Source organism: Trichosurus vulpecula, chromosome 3 (genome assembly GCF_011100635.1).
Source record: "Trichosurus vulpecula isolate mTriVul1 chromosome 3, mTriVul1.pri, whole genome shotgun sequence".
NCBI lineage: Eukaryota > Metazoa > Chordata > Mammalia > Diprotodontia > Phalangeridae > Trichosurus > Trichosurus vulpecula.
In genome coordinates, this window is record NC_050575.1 from 430076974 (window position 1) to 430090392 (window position 13419).

General features: G+C 39.3%; 1 protein-coding gene across 1 annotated transcript in view; it reads right to left on the reverse strand.

The window, feature by feature from the left end:
* Positions 1-13419, reverse strand: part of ADAM28 (ADAM metallopeptidase domain 28) — a 110458-nt gene that overhangs the window by 43311 nt on the left and 53728 nt on the right. The window contains exons 9-12 of the mRNA XM_036750132.1: positions 12296-12358; positions 8619-8690; positions 5937-6106; positions 1205-1289 (exon numbers count right to left, since the gene is read on the reverse strand). Of these exons, the coding sequence (XP_036606027.1) occupies positions 1205-1289; positions 5937-6106; positions 8619-8690; positions 12296-12358 (390 nt within the window). The remainder of the gene's footprint in view (positions 1-1204; positions 1290-5936; positions 6107-8618; positions 8691-12295; positions 12359-13419) is intronic.

The following is a 13419-nucleotide window of genomic DNA, read 5'->3' on the forward strand; positions in this document are numbered from 1 at the left end:
TCTCTCTCTGTCTCAGTCTCTTTCTTTTTTTTTGTGTCTCTGTGTCTGTTTCTCCCTCCTCTCTCTCCCCTCTTCCTGTCTCTCTTTCTCTCTTTCTTTCTCCCTGTCTTTTCTCTCTCCATCCCTTCTCTTTTCCCTCTCCCTGTCTCTTTTTGTCTATCTCTCTGTCTGTTTCTCCCCTCTTCTTTCTCCTTCTCTCTCTCTCCTTTCTCTGTCTCTGTTTCTCTCTATTTCTCTCTGGCTCCATCCCTCCCTTTTCCCTCTCCTTCCTCTCTCTCTCCCTTCTTTCACTCTTTCTCTCCCCTCTCAGTCTCAGTCTTTCTTTCTCATCAGAGATGCTCAGAATTAGAATTAATTTAATTAATATAAATGGACTATGGCAGGTTTGTACCTAAAACAGATAGTAATATGTTTTCTTCCTCAGGCAACAGGGAAGTCATGGGCAGACAATTATGGAGGTCTATTCTTTGTCCAGTCAAGCTGAGGTAATAATGAGGTGTACAAGCTTGAGGTCAAGCATTAAATGAATGTAGAGCCATGAGGTATAGCATGACATAAGAGTCTAAGATCATAGGTTTAAAGCTAGAAGAGACTGAAAAGGCCATCTAGTCCAGTTCTCTTAGTTTATAGGCAATGAACTTGAGTCTGAGAATATTTAAATGAGTTTCCCAAAGCCACACAGGAAGCAAGTTGGAGAGGTAGATTTCATCTGAGACTTTGGAACTCCAAATCTAGCACTCATTACATTCCATTTGTTACATCACTCTCTCATGGAGCCAGTAAGATGATTTAGAAACATATGAAGAAATAAGAAGATATTATGGATAAGGGAAGGGAAGGAAAGATGGGCTAGGCTTGGCTGGGATGAGTTGGGATGAGATGGAATTGATTGAGTTAAGAAAGTACAGAACAAGACGAGATAAGACTGGATGGGAAAAAGATAAGATAGGATAAGATAGCACAGGACAGATCACAACAAGATAAGCCTCTCACTGAAGAAGGCCAAAAAAAAAATCCAAATAAAAATCAGGAAATGTGTTAATGACACAATTTAGGTACTTCTATTCTGGTTTCATTGGAATAGTTTTGGTCCTTATGTATTAGAGAAACGAGTGCACACAACTCCATTGTCTCTACATGCACTTTCTTGATCTCACAGATCACACAACAAATAGCAGAAACCCCAGTTAATCTCCCAACCTACCTGTACGATGCCAACCGAGTGGTATGGATAGCACATTGTTGACATGAATGCCAAGCCCACAGTGGGTCCAGTGAAGTCTGTCCCCCTAGAATAAAGGGAAAACTTTATGTGGATATATCATTTTCAGTAAGTAGATCACTGCTAGTCTCATGAAATAATGAATCATCTAGAAACGGTCACCACAAAGGCCGGCAAAGAGAAGCTTCCTTGTTGCTTCCTTCTGTGATTCCCTGTTGGCAGAGGTCACTTTCCAGGAAAATGCCCCCTATTTTTACATCTCAGTGATCTCAGTTTGCTTTTCAACAACTCGGTTCAATTCAATTTAGTATTAATTAAATGCCTGCTGTATTCCACATAATATACTGGGTGCTTGAGAGGCAGACAAACACAGAATAACTGCTGCCCTCAAGAAACTGCCATTCTACCGGATAATTGAAAATGCTCCCTCAGACTCTCCCAGAATCTCATTTGTCTTTACCTTTTCAAAATTTAGTATCATATTTATACTTCATGGCCATTTCTGAATATACCTCCCCCATTGCAAAGGGTCTTTAATTAAAACAAATAAATAAAAATTAAAACCAATCAAGACATCTAATTTTACCCAGTAGCATGTGCAACATTCCACACCCATTAACCTCCACCTCTCAAATGAAAGAAGTGAATCATCATCATCATCATCATCATCATCTTCATCATCTTCTTCCTCTTCCTCCTCCTCCTCTTCTTCTTCCTCTTCTTCTTCTCCTTCTCCTCCTCCTTCTTCTCTCTTCTTCTTCTTCTTCTTCTTCTTCTTCTTCTTGTTCTTGTTCTTCTTCTTCTTCTTCTTCCTCTTCTTCTTCTCCTTCTCCTCCTCCTTCTTCTCTCTCTTCTTGTTCTTGTTCTTGTTCTTGTTCTTGTTCTTGTTCTTGTTCTTCTTCTTCTTCTTCTTCTTCTTCCTCTTCCTCCTCCTCCTCCTCTTCCTTCTTCTTCTTCTCCTTCTTCTTTTTCTCCCATCATTTATACAGCGTTTTAAAGTCGACAAAGGGCTTTAGATATATTCATACACACGCACACGTGTGTGTGTAATCTCATTCGAACCTCACGTCAACCCTGTGAGATGAGCATTTTTATTATCCTTATTTTGCAAAGGTTAAATGACTTGCCCACCTATCCATAGTGCCACCTAGCTGCTGCAATGATAATAGCATTTCTATAGCTAAAAGCATCCACAATTGGCGGGCTTTTTAATGTGATTTCCTTTCTGAATCCTGCACGATAGTGGACATGTGTCTAGCTCTTTAATGTTTACAAAGAACTTAAAGTAAACTTCACTGGATCCCAAGAGGACTCTGGGAAGTCAATGCTCTGGAGGTATTATTATCACCATTTTCCAAATAAAGTGCTAATTATTAGTGTTGGAGGTAGATTTTTAGGCCAAGCTTCCTCTAACTCAGGGCTTTTCATACTGTCTCAGACTACCTCTTATTTTTACTCCTGTGTTTGATAAATGCATCCGTAAACCAAGACCCTTTCTGGACTCAATGCACATTCAAAAGAAGCCACAGACTCACAGTCCAGTAAGGAAATATTTTGTAACTGTCTTTTTGCATTTAGATAGGAGGGAAATTTCAAAAATGCATGACAGTTAACCAGCTAAATCTTTTTTATTTGTTAAGACTCCTTAGAGAGACCTTGAAATGCTCCCTCCCCACTTAGCATTCTGAATGCACAGTAAGAAGGGAACCAGAGAAGAAGTATCAGTGAACTAGCTGTTTTCTCTTCTAGCAAAACTAGAAAGCCATGTATCAGGTGGGCTGGAGCTGAAGGCTTAGAGGTTCTCACCAGCTCATCTAACTTTTTCTCCTGGCCAAGACCAACCCCTTTAAAACCTAAATGATACTCTTCAATCATGTCCCCTCCAACACATTGCTTTCTCTAGCATCCCCACTCTACGTCAGTCTCTCCTTAACTACTGAATGTTTCCCTACTGCCTATAAACATGCATATGTATCCCCCATTCACAAAAAAATTCCCTCATTTTATTCATCAGTGCCCATTAGCTATTATACCATCTCTCTCCTCCCTTTTGCGGCTAAACTCCTTTAGAAGGACATTATAATGGTTGCCTCCACTTCCTTTTCTCTCACTCTCTTCTTACCTCTGAAATTTCACTTCCTACCTCATCATTTACTTGAAATTGATTTTGACTTAAACTTACTAAGAATCTCTTAACTGTCAACTTCAATGGCCTTTTCTCAATCCTCATCCTTCTTGACATCTCTAAAATCTCTGACATTGCCAATCACCCTCTTCTCCTTGATACTCTCTTACTTCTAGATTTTCATAAAACTTTTATGATCTGCTTCTCCTATCTATCAACCCCTGCTCAGTCTCCTTTGCTTTTCATGATCCAGGTTATACCACCTAACTATGGTGATCCATCAGGGCTTTGTTCTGGGACTTCTTTTCTTCCTCTATACTATTTCACTTGGTGATCTCTTCACCTCCTGTGAGTTCAATTGTTAGATGATTATCAAGAAGTCTACTTACCAGGCCGAACCACTCTGCTGACTTCTTCTCTATCAGTCTCTCAGACATCTTAAACTAGATGTCTTAAACTCAAACTGGCTCCAAACTGAACTCATTATATTTCACTCAAACCTCTTCTTTTTTCCTAACTTTTGTATTGCTGTCCAAAGTGCCACCATCATCCCAGTCACAGAGGCACAGAACCTATGTGTCATCCTTGACTTAATGCACTGTCTCATCCTCCATATCTAATCTGTTTCTAAGGTCTATCAATTTTACCTAAATAGCATCTCTCATACACATTCCCTGCTCCCTTAAGACACTGCCACCACCCTCATTTCGGCACTCATTACCTCTTTCCTGGATTATGGCAAATAGCCAACAGATTGGTTTCCCTGCCATAAGTCTCTCCCCACTCCAGTCTATTCTTGTTAAAGTGATCTTCCTAAATCATGAGTATGAATAGGCATTGTCCCTATTCAACAAATGCCAGTAACTCCCTGTCACCTCCAGGATTAAATAGAAATTCTCCATTTGACATTCAAAGCCCTGCATAATCTGCCCTTCACCATGCTTCCAGTCTTCTGACACCTCACACTCCTCCCCTACTACTATACTCTGTGCAATGATGACACTCACGGTCCTCTATGCTTTTCCTCACACAAGAAACTCCATTTTCTGACTCCAGGCATTTTCACTGGCTGTCCCCCATGTCTTGAATGTTCTTTCTCCTCATGTTTGCCTCCCTGCCTTCCTCTGAGTTTCAGTTAAACCTCAATTTTCCACAGGATATCTTTTTTGATGACCTTTACTTCTGGGGCCTTCCTTCTGTTGATTATTTCCAATTTATCCTGTATGTATCTTGTTTGTGCATTTTTGTTCACTTCTTTCAGTTATGTTCCACTTTTTGTGACCACATTTTAGGGTTTTCATGGTGGAGATAGTGGAGTGTTTTGCCATTTTATTCTCCAGTTCATTTTTACTGATATTGAAAATGAAGCAAACAAGGTTAAGTAACTTGCTCAAGTTCACAGAGCTAGTACGTCTCTGAGGCCATATCTGAACTCAGGAAGATGAGTTTTCCTGAGCTCAGGCCCAGCACTCTATCCACTGTACTACCTGTTGCTCATTTGCACATTATCCCCACCGGTAGACTGTGAGATCCTTGAAGGCAAAGGCTATCTTCTGCCCTTTTTTGTATCCCCAGAATTTAGCACAATGCCTGGCACATAGTAGATGCTTAGTAAATGCTTATTTACTGACTGCCTAGATCCTTCTTGTAGTATTTTATGTCTACTCCTACATAGAAATTAAAGATTTAGAACTACAAAGGACATCAGAGATCAAAACCTTTGCTATTGCAGATAAGACAACCAAGGCCCAGAGAGATTAAGCAATTTGCCCAGAGTGATGTAGGTATTAAGCACCCACCTACTCCACAACAAGGCAGCTAGGTGGCCCAGAGGATAGAGCATTGGACTTTGCAAGGAGACCTAGATTTAAATCTGGCCTCACCCACTCCAAGGGAGTTGGCTGACGGCTATTTGCCTCAGTTTCCTCATCGATAGGGATAACAATAACTCCTGCCTCTAAGAGTTATTGTAAGGAGAAAATGAGAGAGTATTTGCAAAGTGCTTCACAAACCTCAAAGCCTTATAGTAATAAGGTCAATTATTATAATACTCACTTATAAATTTGAAGGCTTATATAGGGTCTGCACAATAGAAATGGTCTAACATTGTTGATAGAGTGCTGAACTTGGGTTCAAATTATGTTTCTTATATTCAATAAGCGTCTGAGCATCATTTCATCATTTGTGAAGTAGAAATAATCATAATGACAATAACCTCTATCACAGGATTATTTTGAGACAAATGAGATTTTGTATATATGTATGCATATACACACATAGGCATATATGCAGATATACACATATATAATGCTTTGTAAGCTTTAGTTATATAAAGTCATCAGTGCTTATTATATAATTATTGTGAAAAGTGAAAATTCTGCTAAATTAACCAGATATTCCCAAAATACTGAGGTACAAAAGAACTAGCTGACTTAGTAGTTGTCGCTTCCCTTTCAAACTGAGCTGATGCAGACATTAAATGCTGTCTATACCCATTAAACACAACCTCCTTGGACAAGATATTTTTTCAAGCATCTTTTCTAGATATTTTGGGGAGCTAGATTTATGCCTAGGATGGTTGAAACTTACGTGATTAATTGGGCAACATCATGGCGCTTCATTTTGGGGAGAATACCCCCTCGCCAATTTGAGAAATTCTCCAAAGTCACATTTGCTTTGGGGCTTATTTTTATCTTATTTCCATTTGTCCATATCTCCATTCCCACCAAGGCCACTTGGATATGGAGTTTTTTATACAACTGTCAAAAGAAAACGCGCTTTAGGACTAGGCAATTTCAACTTCCAATAACAGAGCAGCTATTCAGATTTGCAAAATTATGTAAAAGTTATCATGCGATTGTCTATCTTTCCATACATCCTCATAAGACAGACATCTGGGAAATTATTTTGTAGATAGGACATCTGAGAAATGGGGAAGTAGCAATGCAGGGCAATAGTCTTCAAATTCTTTGGTCTTTTGACCACTTTGTTGAGGCAAAAAGAAAAGACCTCAAGGAAAACTCCCAGAATTTTGGATAGAATTTGGATGTTGAACATATGTAAAGATATGAATAAGGGTCACGAAGAATGAGCAGGCATGATTAATTTATGGTGGGCAGCACTAGAAAGAATACCCATAATGAGAAGAAACAAAAGAAAGAAATAGAAGAGAGGGAGGAGGAGAAGAAAGAGGAGGAAGAAGAAGGGAAGAAGAAGAAGAAGAAGGAGAAGGAGAAGGAGGAGAAGGAGGAGGAGGAGGATGAGAAGGAGAAGAAGAAGGAGAAGGAGAAGAAGAAGAAGAAGGAGAAGGAGGAGAAGGAGGAGGAGGAGGATGAGAAGGAGAAGAAGAAGGAGAAGGAGAAGAAGAAGAAGAAGGAGAAGGAGGAGAAGGAGGAAGAGGAGGAGGAGGAGGAGAGAGGATGAGGAAGCACAAGAAGAACACCAATGAGGAAAAGGAGGAAGAGAAGAAGGAAGAGCAGATGCAGAAGAGAGATTTGGAATTTATCAGTGACCCATATATTGTCTGTTTATCAAATTTGAATCTAAACAAGCCACTTAATCTTTCTGATCCTCTGTTTCTTCACTGGTAAGATCAGGTGGTTAGACTAGTTGTCCTCTGATATCTCTGGATTTTCTGGATCACTAGATCTAGATCTCCCAGTTTAGTCAATGTGTGAAGTCCAGATATTCTACTTCCATAAACATCTTTTATGAGGCTGGATGACCACTTGTTGAGGATACTTGGCTTATGGGTGGGAGGACATTCTTATTTTGGTTAAGAATTGGACATAAGTTAACATGATCCTTCCCATTATTAGAAATTCTTCCGGGTATATTGATGGAAGAATCCTATAGCAACACTGGAGTCTTAGCAAATAGCTTATGTGTGGGACAAGCAGAACCCTAAATCAGTTAATATGCTTTGTGGGTATACACCTCAGATATGTACTGATATCAGGTTCTTTTCCAAGGAAAACTTATTTTTTTAATCAAAACTATCAAGGAAATGAGGGCAGTTCAGTGAATTTCATACTTACTAGAATAAATTAAAGCTAAAAAGCAAAGCTGGGAATTATGACTTCACCACTCATGAGTGTCTGTTCCTATATCTGCAAGATGACAAATTCACACACATATTTCCAGTCTCATGCCAGGATTGGCATGGATCTAACAGGTAGAAAAAAGTCATAGAATTAAATATTCAAAGGATCTTCAGAGTTCATTAAGTCCAACCTTCCCATTTTGCAGACTGAGCCATCCAAGTCTCAAAAAAGGAATAGGGTGTGCTGGTCAGATCCTAGGATGTGGGTCATAGACCTAGAGTTAGCAGAGACTTTAGATTTCATCTAGTCTAACCATCTTATTGGTGGAAATTTAAGCCTAAACACTTCAAGTAATTTGTGCTGGATCATGCTGGTAATAAGAGTCCAAGGCAGATTTTGAACACGTCACGTTATTTTAGAGCAAAAGATAAAATGGACCTTAGAGAATATCTCATGCAATCCTTAATTTACATAGGAGGAAACTAAGGCCTATGGACGTTTCGTGACTTGCCCAGGATCACACAGGTAATAGCAAGTGTCAGAGGCAGGATTTGAACCTAGCTCCTCTGTCTCCCTTGCCGGTGTTCTTTTTATTGTACCTCTTAGACCCTAAATTCAGTGCGATATCACACAATGTCTGCTTAAGACTCAGGATCACAGATTCAGAATTTTAAAAACTCATACTCTGAATTCCTCCTTCATGTATAGAAACTGAGGCCTGAGGAAGTATTGAGCTGCCTGAGGCAGAAAAGGCCAAGCTTGGATTCAAACCCACATATCTGACTTCAAATTGCAGTTTTCTCAGTCCTGTGCTATTCTGCCTTGGGCACTTAAGTACAGAGTGCCTGGTGATATTCCAATAGAAGATTTTTAAGGTAATCTGAGAGCACAGCCAGGTTTAAGAATCAGCTCACAAATGGTCTGGGACTTTTTGTTTGTTTGGGGGCAGTATCTTGCTAATTGAATTTTGCAATTTTGAATTTATAGGTTAGATTAACTCCCAAGCCACAGTGACATTAACTGGAAGTGTCCCTCAGAGTTAACAGGTCCGAGGCATACTAGACATGCCCTCCCTATCATGGTTCATATGGTGATGAAAATGTTCTTTCTGCTTTCCCTGGCTTGACAATGTCACAGACGATATTGGGTAGCCCTAGCCTTCCTGAGAAGCCCCAGATAATGCCCTGACAAATGACTTTCATTTTGACTTAATAACACAAAATCATACCATGTTGACAAAGTTGACCATATCAAAAACCCTCTGTCTTATTTCCTCTGGATTTTGGTTGTACTTTTGGAACTGAAAAAAAGTAATAAATGAGAGTATCAATTTAAACAGAAATAAAATGGTGACATCATAGGGGAAAGGGGATTCCTCTAGTTCAAACAGAATTCAACTGAAGTATATAGGAGTAAAGAAGAAAACTGCATTGTTAGATTGGAGAAGATTGCTGACTTCAGGTTTTTTTTCTGTGATGATATCCTTATCATTGGCATAGACTATGATTTCAACCTTTAGGGAATTCCCAATGTGGAAACTCTCTCTATCAACATAGATAAGAACGCTTTTATATTTTATAGTCTTTGAAAGTTGTCTTGGGCCCTCGAAGATTAAGTGATTTCCATGAGATCATGTAGCCAGTCTATGTCAAATGCAGGTCTCGATCACAAGCTACCCTCCCTCCCAGGATAGTTTTCTATCAGTTGTACAAAAATGGTCGATAAACATTTAATAATCAGTTACTATGTGTCAGGCACCACGCTGAGCACTGGAAATACAAAGAAAGGTAAAAGATTGTCTCTGCCCTCCCGGAGCTCACAGTTAAATGGGGGAGACAATATGTGAAAAACTATGTATAAACAAGATACATAAATAATAAACTGGAAGTAATCAACAGAAGGAAACCATTAGGATTAAGGAAGATCAGTAAAGGGCTTGGTGGAGAAGGTGAGATTTTAGTTGGGACTGGAAGAAAGTCAGGAGGCAGAGATAAAGAGAGGAAGTTCTATGCATAGGAGAGTCAGCAAAAATGCTCAGAATCTGGAGATGGAGTGTCTGATTAGAAAGTCAGTGTCACTGAATTTCGGAGTACATGGCTGGGGGAGGTGGGGTAGAAAACGAAGGGAAAGAAGGCTCTCCATTTCATCGCTTACTTTATGTTCGGAAATTAACACAGTCTAAAATTCAACAGACAAGACCTGTGTTCTCCTTCTTCTGTGCCATCCTTTGGGCTATCCTCCATGCTTGAAAGGCACTCCCTTCTCATCTCTGAACGTTAACATCTTTTATTTTTTTTCTTTAAGCTTCCTTCCACCTGTGTGCTATTTCCTTTGAGATGACTTTTATGATTTTCCTCAGATGTGATTTCTCTCCTGCCTCAAATTTTCCTAGAGCATTTTATCTAAATCTTTCCTTTGGGCTCGTTATGCTACACTTTGAACTACATGTATTTCTATCTGTCTATCTATCTATCTAGGCCAGCTAGGTGGTGCAGTGGATAGAGACTCATCTTCATAAGTTCAAATCTGGCCTGAGACACTAGTTGTGTGACCCTGGGCAAGTAATTTAACCCTGTTTGCCTCAGTTTCCTCATGTGTAAAATGAGCTAGAGAAGGAAATGTCAGATAATTCCAATATCTTTGCTAAGAAAATCCCAAATAGTGTCACAAGGAGTAAGACATGATTAAAATGACTCAACAACAACAAAATCTATCTATCTATCTATCTATCTATCTATCTATCTATCTATGCCTCATCTTCTCCTATTAGACTGTAAATAGCTTCAGGTCAGGGACTGTATCATTTTTATCTTTGTATCTCCAGCTCCTGTCAAAGAATCTATAATTTAGTCAGCTTGACAAACTTGTGCCATGGCACTGACTTCTATTTATTCAGATGGAAACCAGTCTGAGGATCAGTAGATTATTATAGTCTACTTTCTGAGTCATATCCAGGGCCAGGGCCTTGCCTAAAGTTACCCGGGGGGGGGGAGGGGCTTCCAAGAGAGGAATAAAACTCAAGTCATTCAGCTTCCATCACACTGTTCTACCAACTTTAAGATTGCTTTTAACCTCTGCACATATCAGGTATTTAATAAATCTTTGTTAAATCGATTGAATTTACCCTATGATTGTGTTCAAATTTCTTTCATTATCTTTAAACTTGTCTCATGAAGTGTAATTAAAAACTCCCAGTATGGGGCAGTGAGGACAGTGTTGGCTCTAAAGTTCAAAATCCTACATTTTCACATTGTCTTTATTAACTATTCCTCTTTAACCCTGGGTAAGGCACCTTCTGGGCTTCAGGTGCTCCAACTATGACATGAAAGATTTGCATGAGCTGAGAGGGGGAGAGTGAGGGTGGAGGGAGAGAGAAAAAAAGAGAGAGAAAGAGAGACAGAGAGACACAGAGAGAGAAACAAAAAGACAGAGACAGAGAATCAGAGAAAGCAAAAAGAGAAAAAATGTATGTGAGAAAGAGAGAGACAAAGACAGACAGAGAGACAGAGAGAGGGGAGGGAAAGAGAGAGAGAAAGAGACAGACACAGAGAGAGAGAGAGACAGAGATGGAGGGAGAGAGAAAGAGTGGGAGGGAGGGAGAGAGAGATAAAGACAGAAAGACAGAGACAGAGAGTCAGAAAGAGAAGAAAAAGTGAGAGAGAGAGAGAGAGAGAGATGGATGGAGGGAGAGAGAAAGAGTGGGAGAGACAGAGACAGAAAGACAGAGACAGAAAAAGTATATGTGAGAAAGAGACATAGAGAGACAGAGAGAATACAAACAGAAATTAAAAGCAGAATTTATGAACAGAGCAAAATAAACACCAATCAACAGACAGGCTTTTGTCTGACCATGGCATTACATACATAGTTACTAGAGAGAGAAGCACCAACATCTGAGTTTTCAAGGCTGAGGGGTGGGGGGCTCCAATGGCTACCCATAGTCTTGTCTGGCCAAATCACATGGACACTCTTCCCATGAGTAAGCCCCCAAAGCAAATTGCCAACTTCACAGTATATATACCCTGTTTAGGGCTCTGGGGCTTAGTGCCTACTTAGCAAAAGGGTGTAGGTTTGAGGCTTAGCATCTATATAGCAAAATGGAATGGGGAAGAGCTTTAATCACTAGCACCACATCATATATATATATATATATTGTTTCCAATCATTGACTCTTGATTCAAGCAAAGGCAAGACTCAAGGGCACTTGATTGCCATAGTGATGAGAAGCATTCCAAAACAAACAACCACAAAAAGTCCCACTTTAGTTGTCATTACATCTCCCCTCCCCACATTGCATGTAACTATATCTATTTGTCTGTAGATGTACATGCATATACATACATACATGTGCATAAACACAGGTATATACAAATGTATATACAAATATATATTGCATATGTTTATATAGATATATATGTTGTATATACATATATTATATTCTCTCTATAGTATATTGATCATATATGTGTTTGTACATATACACATATATTGGACAGACAGTTCTAGTATGTAAGAGAAAATCTGAATTTACAATAGTGAAAGCTATTGCCAACTGAAAAATCAAACAAGAGAAAATAAGAATGCATAATGGTCATTATAATGGCAATGGGAAGCACAAAATCAATGGGAAAAGAAAATGAGATTTCGAAAAATGAAATCAGTCATGAGTTTTTTTCCCCCTAATCCCCTAGATGAAATAAAGGGAAGTACACTGACTCCAGGCTATCAGCTTATTGCTCAGGTCCACCTTTATCTTCTTAGAACAATTGGTGCCTGAGTGGCACAGAACCATATCTCCTTTCAACTAAGGCAAACAACACTTTTTCCCTTGTTCTCTCAAGAGCTGTGTAAATCACTTCCTCTAAAGGGGAATTAACTAGAACATTGCCTTATCAGAATACTCACCATTTTATTATCAAGGACCAAATAATACTCGATATATTTCTTTTGATTCATGTCTTCTTGTTTCTAACAAGAGATATAAAGAGGAAGTCATTAATATGTCATCTGATAGCAACTCCTGCACCTGTTTATAATTCAATAATACAATTCAACAAGCATCTGTGTGTGTGTGTGTATGTTTTATAATGAACATCAAAAGTTTCTAGGTCACATGAGCAACAAAATGGAGGACTAGACATTTTCTCTTATCCTTCAACCTTTCAAAACCACTTCAAAACAGAAATTACGTGCCAAAGATAAAGCGATGTCCATTGTCTCCATGGTCGAGGACACCCAGAATCAAAATTTGTTAAAATTATCATGAACTGATCCTAACAATAAGCTCATTCAGTACCCTACCCCCCCCAACCCCCATATTTTGCTACTAGCAGCAAGGTCACTCTAGAAGACCCAAGCTTACAAAAAAAAAAAAAAACAACACCCACACCATAGTCCTCCCTCCCTCATTCTAGTACCATGGAAGGCTTGGCTCTAGCCTTTAGAAATGTGCCCTGACCATTATAGACATCCAGCAGCCACACCCCTTCAAGAACAAAAGCTCACCAAGGGTGTCAACCTAGAAGCACTAGTGCTGCAAAACTAGAAAATGTTGGTGCCATGTTAAAGAACTAAGGAAGAGAGGGAATGGGGCAGGTAACCAGTACATGCCATGGATAGAGGGGGCTGTGCAGCATCCCACAAGCTGAAAAAAGTGCACAACATCCAATTCTGACCCCCCACAAAGTCCCTTAGGTCAGACACCTATTCTGATAAATTGTGAATTGCCCAGTACAGGAGACAGCTGAGACACTGAGATTCAGCCTCCAAAGAATCAAAAATTAAAAGGGCAGCAGTCAGGAAGTAAGAGAGAATGAAAAATAATGGGGGGATGGAGAGACTGAAATTACCAAATATTTTAGGAAGAAGAAAACTCAAAAATCCTGAATGTCTCTGGCGTGGCAGGGGAGGGAAGAACAAAAAAAAATAGAAATGTATATGATAACTTTACTATATATTTAAAAGTAATAGCAAGTTGTACATAATGGATTTGTAGTTTCATGTGCATTTTTATTATATTATGTTATGGA